We start from the raw sequence: 12,572 nt of genomic DNA, 5'->3' as shown, positions 1-12,572 counted from the left end.
GCTGTAGTTGTCATGCCAGGCCATTAGATGGCACTGTGATTTTGGCATGTCATCAAATACACATGTGCTTTTCAAAAGCTTCCGCCTTGATAGTTTCCACCTCTCTGTAAACAGTAACACAAAGTTCTCAGGTAACACATTATCAGAGATTATGCTAAACTGAAAAGGTTAATTAGCACAACACAGCACAATGCTGTCCACCATTTTTGTTTCTATCTGCTGTGAATGCTTCATATAAACCCTACAAGTGTGTGCTTTTATACCTGTTGTGTTTTCTGGCAGGAACACAACAAAAATGTTACGGTTTCACCAATCAAAATACTTATTGTACAGTAACAGATGTGTAGGAAGGTGATGCTTAAGTGCTATATTCCTTAAGAATTTTATCTTACACTACTAAAAGTAGACTTGCAAGTGTGTGAGCAGGGAATAATTAATGCAGTGATGCAACAATATTTATGCTATCATTGTTGTGCGCTTACATTTTTCTCGTAGCAGGTACATAATGAGGGCTTCTGACCAAAGCTAAATGTGACAAAATGAAGGCACTGCAAGCTAAAAAAAAAAGCTTATCTCATGTGTTCAGCAGTGCATCTACAAGAACTGTTTTTTACTGAGCATGTTTCCCATTTCGGAGCCACACCAACTCAGAACTACGTCCGGCAAACAACCTGAGCTGTTCCATCACTCCTCATTGTGTCTGGCTTCCAGTAGGGAAGATAACCCTCTCTGCAGTAGTTGCTAAATATGCTAAAGCAAGTTAACCAAGTTCATCATAAAGTATAAGCATGGCAATAAGCAGAACGGCTCTTTAAGAGATGATGACATTATCTAAGTGACCCAGAAAATGAGTCTAAACAAATGAGCTAATTTCTCTATTAAACAAATGTCGTGTCCTATACAGAGGATTAGCTAACTGACAGTGAGAGATGGCTAACAGGTGATTCTATTTTAAATCTGCTTCCTAGTTAGCGCCTCGTTAACACGTCTGCACGATGTTGCTGGAAGAAGAATAACGTGTGAAATACAATCAGTTCCTTAGCCATGCTTGTCTACCCTGAGTCTTTGGAGAAGCAATGACAGGCTAAAGCTAAAGAATTTAGAAATCCTGAACCCGTCCTTGGAGGAAATAAACAGGAGTTTAAGGAGGAACGTTTTTTTTTTTTTTTTTTTTTTTTACCCCTCCAGGGGGTCTTTTGTGGGCTCTAGTGTCCCTTTTTACGAAAGTAGGCTGACAGGAATGGGGAAGAAGAGGGGGGAAGACATGCGGCAAATGTCGCCGGGTCCGGGAGTCGAACCCGCGACGGCCGCGACGAGGACTCAAGGCCTCCAAATATGGCTCGCGCTAACCGCTACGCCACCACGGCACGCCCGGAGGAAAGTTTTTAAGCGGTATAAACCTTAAAACACCAATTCTGTTAATTTTTATAGAGAATCTTGTTTCTACAGTCTGATCATGGCGTCAAGTGAAGTTTAAAAAAAGATTATTTGTTACTGTAAACCAGAATCCTGCCCAGAATGAATGTACATAATTCAGGCTTGATCTTTTTTTTTTTTTTTTTTTAACGTATTTGAACAACGGCTATAAAAGTGACACAGTCTTGTTTTTGTGTTGAAGTAAAAGCTTGCTTTGTGGCAGCGAATGTTCATCACCAGCTGAAATTGAGACATTTGTCCAACACATTTCAAATGCAAGGGAAAAGGTCTTTAAATCTCAGTGAGGATCGACGAGTCACAAGAAACTATAATCTATTTGTAGTGTGACATTTTCAGCATCATTTTCCATGTGCAGCTGAGAGCTTTCACAGCGTGTCAGACTTATGGCTGAAGCATTGCCTTTAGGAAATGAATGGGTGAAATTTGCCAGGACATTACAACAAATACACTAAATACATATATTTTTTAATAGAGGTTATTTATTTTGGGCTTAATGTAATCTCTAAAGAAAGAGAAGGTTGTTTATGACTGGACGGCAACATATCCTGAAGGAATGTGTTGTCGAATATTTATCTTTCAACATGGCTTCCCAACCCTTTTAAGGTTTTCACAATCAATAACATTGAGTCTTTTTATCACCTCAGATCTGTGCTTTTTTCCATCACTGTGAGCAGTTTACCATAACACCAGAACACATATATAAGCGCTTCTAATGTTTTCCTCTAATTTATTAAATAGAAACGACAGAAATACCCCATTTACCTATCCATTAAGACCATTTGTTGTGACAGTAACAGATGGGCTCCTATGCATCCATTAGCGCAGCACTTCACAAATCAGGCTTTTACGGTTGATTGGCTGTGAAAAGAAGATCCTCTTTTATATGAAAACATAGTCTGCTGGGAATTGTACAAAAGATTTTTATTAATGCAGCTATAAAGTCCAAGTTAGATGCAGAAGAAAATGCAGAAAAATGCAGAAAAAAATCTAGCTGTTCAAGTTTGGAGTTAATGCCTAATGTGTCTGCAGAAAATCAATAATAATCTACTAATAGTTTGTTTGCCTAGAAAGTCCGGTTCATTGTGGTGACGATGTGCAATTTAACTCTGATGTGGACCGAAGAAAATCCCACTCTGCCTACAAACCTCGGTCTCGGTTTGGTTGAAGTGAATTCTGGCGCAGTTCAAGTGCATATGTGGATGACAAGTGGATCAGAAGCTGCTCCAAAAGCAAGAAGCGAACAAAAGCGCACGGTATTCTGGGTAAATACAACCCAAACAGATTTGTGTTTCTAGTGGAAGTGTTAGAAACGGCTTCAAATTGTTTACCAAAGACACACAAAAAAATTTTTACAACTGCCAAAATCTGCCTGTACTTTATTTTAATTTATATTTTGTGGGGGGAAAAATGAATTTACATTTTGGGGTGGTGAACAGGGTTTTTAAAGGTTTTGTTTTGCAAGTGAACTGCCAATCAAACCGAGTCTACTGGAACATCAGGTGTAAAAACACCATCAATTATTTTAGCACCAGACCCATTTAAAGCTAAGAACCTCCTGTAATCTACATGACTGTATTTGCTAATTATTCACATTAGTTTGAGTGGGAAGAAAATCACATTTTATAAATCCAAATGTTGCTTTCTTGCTAAAATATTGAACAATAAGTTTTACCAATGCTCCATGTGACTGTGATTTCTGGCTTACTTAGGGATAATCAGAAACAAATCTCATTATTCCACCTAAAACATAATTACTTGGAACCATCAAAAGATAGGATGTAAATGTCTTAATTTTGTTGCTCGACACAATAAAACGTAAAGGACTGCACAGAGTTATTTAGAGTAATTAAACTTCTGACATGAGAGATAATTATAAACAAACAGTGACAGTATAACAACTGTTATTGTGAGTAATTGAGTTTTCATTAAATTAAGTTCCTAACCTTCATTACGTCCACAACCTAATTGTCTCCCTGGGTTTCAGATGGGACCCACTGTTTAAAAGTACCTTGCAAAAATATTCACACAATGTGTCAAGTTTCAGCCACAACGTCACTTTTATTTGGGTAAAAAGTCAAATATGAAAGCTGTTGCAATGTACTGCAGGGTTGAAACAAGTCTAAGAAGAGCACACTCATAAAGCGAAGGCAGAAAACTCAAAACTTGAGGGTCTTTAACAGCCGCTTCTTGTTCTGGAGGTCAAATGGACGGGAGGGTGCATCAGCAAAGGTGCGAATCATTCAGCATTCGGAATGAGCCTGAGATCGTGCTGACAAGCACAATCTCCTTGAGGGGCGTTAAAGGACAGCGGGAACGGCCTCTGCTCAACTTGAGTCAGGGGATTAAGAAGAAGAAAAAATTGCTTCACAGACAATCCCACTGTTCACGGTGAGGAGAGGAGTCAGCAAGCTGCACACAAACTCAAGCTGTAAAACACGAACCGACTGTGGTGGTAGAATCTGAAACTACTTCCAGAAATGCTTGTGAGGGTATTGTTTCTAACACGAGGTGGTCTTGTCTTTTGATCCCACAGTAGTTTCTGACTTCTAAGAACAATAACAACTATGTTTTCTTATTGTTTTTAATTTTAAAAAAATCTATTGTAGGGGCCAGAAACACGTAAGTGACCCTCCATGGTGAAGCTGTGGATCAGGTACGACCACAGAACCGAGGTAATTAGGGACAGAGGAGCAAGAATGAGAAAGAAATGTTTTCCCCCGTGGCAAGGTCTGACAGTCGGGTTCCATCTAACTCTTTATTCAAGGTCCCTGTAGAGCAGCCACTCTGTCCAATGCAACTGTGCTCCAGCTTTATGCAGCATGAGGGTCTCTGTGTCCTCATTAATGCTGTTTGTTCAGCAGATTGACTCAGGCTGAACTTTTTGGAAGAGACAAACCTGCTACAGTTAGAACAAACGTAGCTGAATCTGCTCTAAGAGTTGCTTATTTTCAACTAAATTTATAAACTGACAAAAAAGAAGAAGAAAAAAATCACCAAAAGAAGGAAAACCAGACTTTTTGCATTGGTGTAATACGCTAAATTAAAGCTAATAACATACTTCTGCAGTAATGTAAGTAAACAGTATTTAAATTATTCCCAATATACATGCATACCTGAGTGCAGTAAAGGTTACTACTATAGAAACTGGAGCTCTATCCAGGCATGTTGATGGAAAGTTCAGTGGAAAGAAGAAAAGTTGTGATACAAAACAGGTGCCTGACTAACTGCATAACTGGATTTTGCTAATTGAAAACAAAGACAAAACTGTTTTGAATTGATATTTTGAAACTGCCTAAATCCTTTGAGGGTAACAGTTAGCACAGTTAGCCTTATTAAATCCAAACTTTGATTGCATTTGCTGCAGAGAACATACACTCTGACTTTCACTCTAAAGTTTGAACAAAGCCGGCTTCAAGACAACATCCAGTGACAGATTTTTTTAACACACAAAATGAGTCATACGTTCAACTGTCTTTACTCTGTTTGACTTCCTTTTAAAACATGTCATAGGAACTAGCTAATGTTGAGGCTTCTTTCCTCAGTAACAACTTTCACATCAAAGAGTGTTTGTGTAACATAGCTCAACATCTCATATGTGAATGTCCTCCTTTGATCAAGAACATAAACGTGTCTCCATGCTAAACCTAAAAGACTAAAAACTAAGAGCTAAAAGCTTTTCCCGTGATTATATAAGATGTATTATTGTCACAAATTACATTATTGTTTGCTTAATTACTACAAAACAATATTGTGGAATTTCTTTTTTTGGTGATATTGGAGAATATATAGAAATACATTTCTAGCAGATAAGTCAAAAATTTATCAAAGATACAAATGAGACTTTACTGATCTGTTCTGAAAGGATTCAGACTAAAAGAACAAACCATAAGGCCACATCTCACAACCCATTCCCTCCAGCATTACTGTATTTGTCTCTCTCAACCTTTGACCCCTGGCTACATCTCCAAGGACACGATCATTTGGAGCAGCTTTTTCAAACCTACCCTCTTTCCTATTCCCTGCGTTCTGTTAAACCAGCTTGAAAACGGCACTGGCTTACAGATGAAAAAACGCCTTTAGTTCACTTTTGACGAAAATGGGGTTTTAATTGTTGGTTGACATGGAAAAACTGAGAAGTTGAAATACATGTGCTCCCCTTCCACTTCATAAATACACACTACATTGTTTATTTTTGTTAATTCACATAAAATCTGATTAAAATACATCAAAGTTTGCGGCCAGAACTTTAAAAAGTTCAAGGAGTATAAACAGTTCAATAAGGAACTGTATGAAGAACGAAGCAGTGGCAAAAAAAATACTGATATGAAATCTGCAGTAGTTCACAGTAATCAATGCAGGTGCTGGACTGAGACTTTGTAAACATTTCCATCCATATTCGTGGCAACAATGAGGAATATTCTTGAGACTAATGATGTTGGAGAAACAAATTTTTCTGTTGCCGACAGAAAAATCTTTCCCTTCACAAACATTTTCTAACTGCTGTTTAATATTCAATAAACAGATTTAGAATAAATAGATGTATAAAATAAAAGCAGTAAAACACTGCTGACAAAACTGAAACGATTCAGCATCACTCGAGTGTTTTATCGATTTTTTATCAGGATTGCCATAACTCCACCGCTGCTCCATTAATATAATCAATTAAAACACACACAATAAAAACTAATTGACTATTTTATTGCGGTTTTCTGATGAAGTGATGACTTCAGGGAATCACCAATCATACCTGACCTGCAATATTATTTATGATAATACAGTTGAAACCAGAAGTTTACATATACTTCTGGTCTGACATAATCAGAATCAAGTTTTCCAGTTTTAAGTCAACTATTGCCCCGAGTCAGACAGCTTAAGGGCAACAGTACCAAATACTAGTGAAATGTATTTAAACTTTTAACTTTGAAGAAAGTAATAAATAAAATGTTAAAATCTCTCTCATTATTCTGGCATTTGGCAAATAGAAAAAAAAAATGCTTATCCTAGTTAACCTAAACTGGAAAAATGTTATTGATCTCACTTTAGACAGTGTGAAAAAATTGCATGTTTAATTTCTTTAAACGGTGTATGTAAACTTCTGGTTAGGTTGTGTATGTTTGGGGGGTTTCTCTGCCCTGCACCAGGCTGACGCCACCAAAACGTTACACGAGGAGAGCTAATTACCAGGACACAGACGCTGTCGCTACAGGTCACACACCATCCCTGAATCAGCTAAACTTTCGCTCCAGTCACACACTAAGACAATACCAGCTGTCGCGCAAGTCATGATCTGCACTTTGTATTCACAAGCACCATATGCACATTGGATTATCTAAAGTACGGCTAAAACAGAGTCGCAGGCTGCGGTTTTAACCTCTAACAACTTTCAGCAGAAAACCATGAGCAGCACAGTGAGTTATTCGATACTTCTGTGCTCGGGATGCTTTGTAGAAATGTGGGGATGATTAGATCAGAGGCCTCAGCATGTTCGCATTGGTCTGCATCCTTCCTAAAGTGGCCCATCCTGATGGAGCTAATGAACAGCTTCCGGGTTCTAAGTGGGCAGAGATGGTGGTCTGCAGACAGCAGAAAGAAAACCACCGACGCATCCCGACCGGCGAACTCACCGTCCTTGCGGTGGTAGGTGATCTCCACCTTGCGCTCCTCGGAGCCCAGAAGAGCCTGGGCCACCTGGGCCACGGCGTGCCGGCTGGTGAACTGGCCGTGCAGGAAGTCGCACGTGCACGGCCTCTGCATGACATCCGGCCGGGAGAAGCCCGTCATCTCGCAGAAGCCGTCGTTGCAGTAGATGATGGCGCAGTTCTGCACGCGGGCATTGGCGATGATGAATTTCTTATCTGGAAAGTTGTGGAGGAGAAGAGTGTGTGTGTTTAGGTTATTGCTGTGGGAAAGGACAAAGACAGCGGCGTCACAGTTATTAAAGCAGCAAACATTATGAGTGAGAATGTGCGACATGCTTTTGTGAAAATAATTTGCTTTATGTTGTGGTTGGTAACTCCTAAAAATGTTCTGGCCTCCCCACTGTTCAGACATTCGAATCAAAATACAAAATGACCAGTTGGGAAAACTAATTTCAGTCATTTATGAATTTTATTTTTCCAATTTGTTATTTGTCCAAGATGTCTGAGTAGCTTCCGCCTGTTTTTGAGGTTAGTCTGTATTTTGTGGATTGTTTACAGATTTGCTTTGTACCTCCTTGATATTTTCATGCCGATGTTTAAATTTGTTTCTCGCAATGTATATATTAAGTCTTGTCATGTTATCTAAAAACCTAAAAATGGCAAAACAAAACTGGTATTCTGCTCCATTTTAAAATGCACCAACAAACCACAATCAAGGGTAAGAAAGCTCGATTCAATTAATTTGCTCTAAAATTTCAAGACATGATCTATTAAAGTGTCATTTTTACAGAAATTGGTTTCAGGTATGTAGAGTTAAATACCTTTTATCTATTTTAGTCACTTTTGAGTGTAAAAACAGTCAATGCATTTATTATGTTACAACATAACTCTGTTCTAGTGTGTAAAAATAATTTAACCCAATGAACGTGCATTTAACCTCATCTGTGTAAACTTGTCCATAGTTACATTAAGAGCAATAATGAAGCTTAAACAACTAGAACTGTGACAAATAGATCAACCTTTAGGAAAGCTAAATTAATCTTACATCATTGTTTGGGGGATTTAAAAAATGCCTTTTTTGTAGAGTTAAGTCAATGAGACTGTAAGTGGAATTTATGTTGAGCTTATGAAAAATCTCTCCAGCCTAGTTCAGCATCATATTTTGTCATTTGAGCACAAGCTCCTTGTGGGAGATCCTGAGGTGCTGCTAGTCCTGAAGAGACGTATAATTCTCCTTTGGGTTCTGGGTCGGCCCAAGGGAGTTCTTCTTTTTGTGAAATGGTAAGAGTCCCCCTGAAGCTAGGTTTTAGGCAGACCTGAGGTCATGAACTGATGACTAGGTATGGCCCTTCAGGAATTTTTGCTTGAGAGCAAAAATCATACAGCAAGTCATCTATGTCCTGAAGCAGCCCCAGATCATCATACTGCTAGAACCCCGTTTGGGTTTTCATTCTTTCATGCTTTTAATTTTACACTCAGCATAGCTGGACACCTTTGAGATAGTTCCAATTTCAGCAAACATGAGATGGGCCTTTGTATTACTTTTGCCTTTGCAACTCTCCTTTAAATGCCATTTTTGTGCAGCCTGCTTCTGATTGTTAAATGTTGTATACAGATCTTAATTCAATTCAGTTTTTTAATATATAGCCAATTCACAACCCATTTAAATAATAAAAAAAAAAAGGCAATCGGATCGCACAGATTCAAAGTTAAGTACATTCCAGCTGATCCTATCCAGGAATGAAGTCAAGTTAAGTTAATTGAAACCTAAAGAAACCCAGTAGATAGCACTAAGTCACCTTTATGAGGCTGGCAGTGGTTTAGATGTTTGTGACCTCCTAGGTAAGCCATTGATGATCTCATTAAGTCATGTTAGAAGTCAGTTACACCTGATACAGTTCACTGATGTTTCATATTTTCTCTGTAGATTAAAACCTTAGAAATAGCTTTATAACCCTTTTCAGACTGATGCATTTATTATTTCTTCAGATTGGCTACTTCATGCTTTCAGACTGGTTCCAGTAAAGTGATTGCTTAATTGTACAGGTCTAACATGGTCACTCCCGGGTGTGGCTAGTGATGCTTTCTCTAAAAACCCGTAAACACATTTGATTCTTGATTTTACAAGATTATTTTTTTCTCCATTGAGTCAGATTGATTTGGATAGGTTTTTACCATTCATTTATAAACTGCTTTGTATTTTGTTCTGCTCTGATATTAACATTTTTGATAGCCAAAACAATAAAGTGCAACAAAAGAAAGAAAAAACTCTACTTCTGCATTGAACCGCACAAAGAATAAAATCTGTGCAATTGTTAAAAGGATTAATAATATTACAGAATAAAAAACATTTGCTTAACGTGGGATTTCCCTCCCAGCCCTCTGAACTAATGTGCTCCAATTAAAAGGTTAGATTTTTTTCAATATGCTTCAGAGATAGTGCCGCAATAAGATGGAGGCTTTATACAGATCTTTATATTTTAGCAAAAACATATAGAATAAAGGGGGAATTGGCATGAAACATTTAATTAGGCTTTTGAACGATAACCTGTTAAGAATTGCTCTCACAAACAAAAGGTAGCATCATAGCTCTCCACATTGGACAGGTACTCACTTTGTCCTTCGAATTTCCGAATAATCACTCCTAGAAATGTGTTTTGTGGCGCGACATGACCTCTCCGAACAGGCATGGTTCCCTTTCCCCCTCCCCCAAAAATAAATGTTTATGAAGAAAAATCTTTGGCTGAGCTTTAAGCGCGTGCCTTTTAAGTTCGCGGGTGTAAACCGAAGCCAGCAGGGCTCCCCCGGTTTTCTTTGTCAGCACTCCGTCATCCTCGCAAGGGGAAAAATAAACAGATATCCAGCCCCGACCGAATTCCCCCTTCTTTTATTTCAGCTCCTCGGCTGAGCGCATAGCAGAGGCTTCCCTCCCTGCGCTCCGCTCCGAGGAGTAGCCCGAAAGGAAGGAAGAGCCGGCGGGTCGCGGCGGAACCAACATCTCACCGCTGCTCCTTCGCTAGAGCTGCGAGCGTTTGTGGCGGCGCGTGAGAAAAGCTTGTGCGTGTGTGCGCGTGGCGCTTGGAGGGTGGAGAGAGGGTGCAGTCGTGATGGGAAGACTGATGGTCTATTAGTCCAATGGCTTGACGCATGGCACCGACACCGCGAGAGAGAAAAGGGATGCGCGAACAAAGAGGCAGAAGCGAACTAACTATGGCAGCGCTCTGACGTTTCAGTCAAGTTACCTTATTTCATTCGTATAATTTATATTAATATTTACAAATACTACACTGTGACGAGAGGTAAAAATAATCTGCTTGCTAATTATATTAATGTACACCTGAGAGGTTAAAATAACGCCACAACTTTTGATTCGCGCACCTGTCACGAGCACAGCACGTGCCAAACAGTCGAAGAGGGTGGGGAGCGGCGTCACGTAGGTGTATGTCATTAAAATTAGACAGACGCTCTTGTGTTAAAAAATAAATAAATAAATAAAAAATGGCGACTCATGATTTCTCCGTAGTATCCTGACTGTGTTATGGAGGTTTCCACTAAACGTAACTGGCGCGGAGGCGCTGGCCATGGTGCTGCCTGGGCGTTCCACGTTCCCCCTCTGGTATCCATGTTTAAACAGCCTTGCCTGTTTCTTCTTCTCTATATATTTATGAGAAAGTGCTTCAGCAACAATTCAAATAAAAATATTCAAAATACTTTCCCCATTGGTCTCGCTTGTTGTGGAATGATTTACAGAGGTCTGCGAAAGCATTCAGAAACCTTAAACTTTTCTATATTTTTATGTCAGAGCCATAAACGTAAATATATTTTATTGGGATTTTTCATGATACACCAACACATTTTTCATTTCTAAATAAATCTTTGTATTCAAAGTCCCCTACAAATTCAAGACCCAGAATAACCAAGCCCATACGACCATCACTCCACCACCATGTTTTACAGTCAACAAACAGCTCCAGGTGTGTTACCATGGTATTTTGGGAGAGAAAAGGATTTCACCTGGCAACCCTTCCAAACAAACCAAACTTGCCAAGTGAGGCCTGTAGAGTTTGACTTTAAGTGTTTTTGTATTTATGATTTCTGACCCAAATACATGACATTTGTTTAAATAATGTCATGGCATTTTTTTAATACACACCCTTGAGTCTCCAGATTAGCCCTCTGAAAAGGTGGAACCGTACCGTAAAACACAAACTAAATCAAACTTTAATCTTCTCCATACACTAGCAGGCTGAGGGAGGGTTTGAATCTTTGCTTTGCATGCATGCAGAGGAAGTGGAGTAGCAGAGGCTCAGACCGGAAGGGTTTTAATACACTCTCTCACATCCTTTGAGTTCATTTTCTTCACTCGCTCCGCTTTACTCGGGCATTCAATTTATTTCCTTCCCAGTCACACGTGCACTCTCAGCCGCGCGCGGGCAAAAGAACTCAGCCGGGGTCTTGTGAAACATCTGTCTTGTGCTTCCATTTGCTCCTCTCCATCTGGTCCTCGGGGGGGAAAATGGCTCACAACACACAGACGTGGTGGAAGGTCAGTGGCATTTGCTGGTTTTGCGAGCTCTTTGTTTCATCTGCGTCTACCGTGTATTCTGAGCTAGACTTGACTTCTTGTCATGTTTACCACCTTCTAGAAGAGCAAGTCTGCTGCCATGTGGGATGATGCTAACAGCTGCTTTGAAGCATTTAATTTGCATTGTTGCAATTTATGTTGTAGTGCTGACTCGTATAGTTTTTAAAAAAAGTTCAATCCTAATTGTAAATGATTTATTTCCCTCCACACAGCAAAGTAAGCAGCCCTCACCCACTCAGCAGTAGAACAGTAAAGGGTAGCCCTGCCCTTGAGTCATAATCACATTAGAAGAAATTTATTGTACTTTAGCTCCTGACCTGCTCACTGAATGGAAACATATTTTTTAAACTTAATTCAAAATCAAATACAGAAATATACCAATTACTGCCTGAGATATTGTTGAAAACAACAATCATACATGGGGTATTTATGTACCCAACATAAGGTAGTGCATAGTTGTGAAGTGGAAGGACAATGACGAATGATTTCTAACATTTTTATGAATTAAAATCAAGGTTTGAAAGATGGACTGAACATCATCCTTCTCCCTAAAGTGTCTGCTGTGAATTTTCTCAAACAAACTTGAGATCTTCATAGAACAGAGATTAAAGAACACACAAGCTGGTTTTTATTTAGGGTTATCAGAGTAAATGCACTGCAAAAAAGACTATTTCCTCACTCAACTTGACTCGTTGCTTTGACTCCGTTAAAGTTGCATCAACTTTAACTGTCAAGTTCAAAACACTGAATAAAAGCTATTGCTACGACTTTAATTAAATTGTTGTAACTGTTTTTAACCTTTAAATTAAACTAAAATGATTAGTTAAAAGAATTAAAAAAATTTTTTTTGCTGACTTAATCACGTTTTTCTATTACTACATCAACCTGACTTAACAAAAAATTACATTGTT

At 39.0% G+C, this 12,572-nt stretch overlaps 1 protein-coding gene across 4 annotated transcripts in view; it reads right to left on the bottom strand.

Annotated features, from left to right (window-relative positions):
* LOC114140755 (potassium voltage-gated channel subfamily H member 7-like) overlaps positions 1–10,330 on the bottom strand; it is a 67,513-nt gene extending 57,183 nt beyond the window's left edge. For 2 of the 4 annotated variants that reach the window (XM_028010960.1, XM_028010961.1), the window contains exons 1-2: positions 9,691–10,328; positions 7,062–7,292 (exon numbers count right to left, since the gene is read on the bottom strand). In XM_028010960.1, the coding sequence (XP_027866761.1) occupies positions 7,062–7,292; positions 9,691–9,766 (307 nt within the window). In that variant the 5' untranslated portion in view covers positions 9,767–10,328. Of the gene's footprint in view, positions 1–7,061; positions 7,293–9,690 lie in introns of all 4 variants that reach the window. The other 2 variants (XM_028010958.1, XM_028010959.1) reach the window with 2 other exon arrangements.
* Between the last annotated feature and the right edge of the window lie 2,242 nt (positions 10,331–12,572).

Source organism: Xiphophorus couchianus, chromosome 24, assembly GCF_001444195.1.
Source record: "Xiphophorus couchianus chromosome 24, X_couchianus-1.0, whole genome shotgun sequence".
Lineage (NCBI taxonomy): Eukaryota > Metazoa > Chordata > Actinopteri > Cyprinodontiformes > Poeciliidae > Xiphophorus > Xiphophorus couchianus.
Note: the sequence above shows the minus strand (reverse complement) of the source record. Positions and strands in the feature narration are given on the sequence as shown.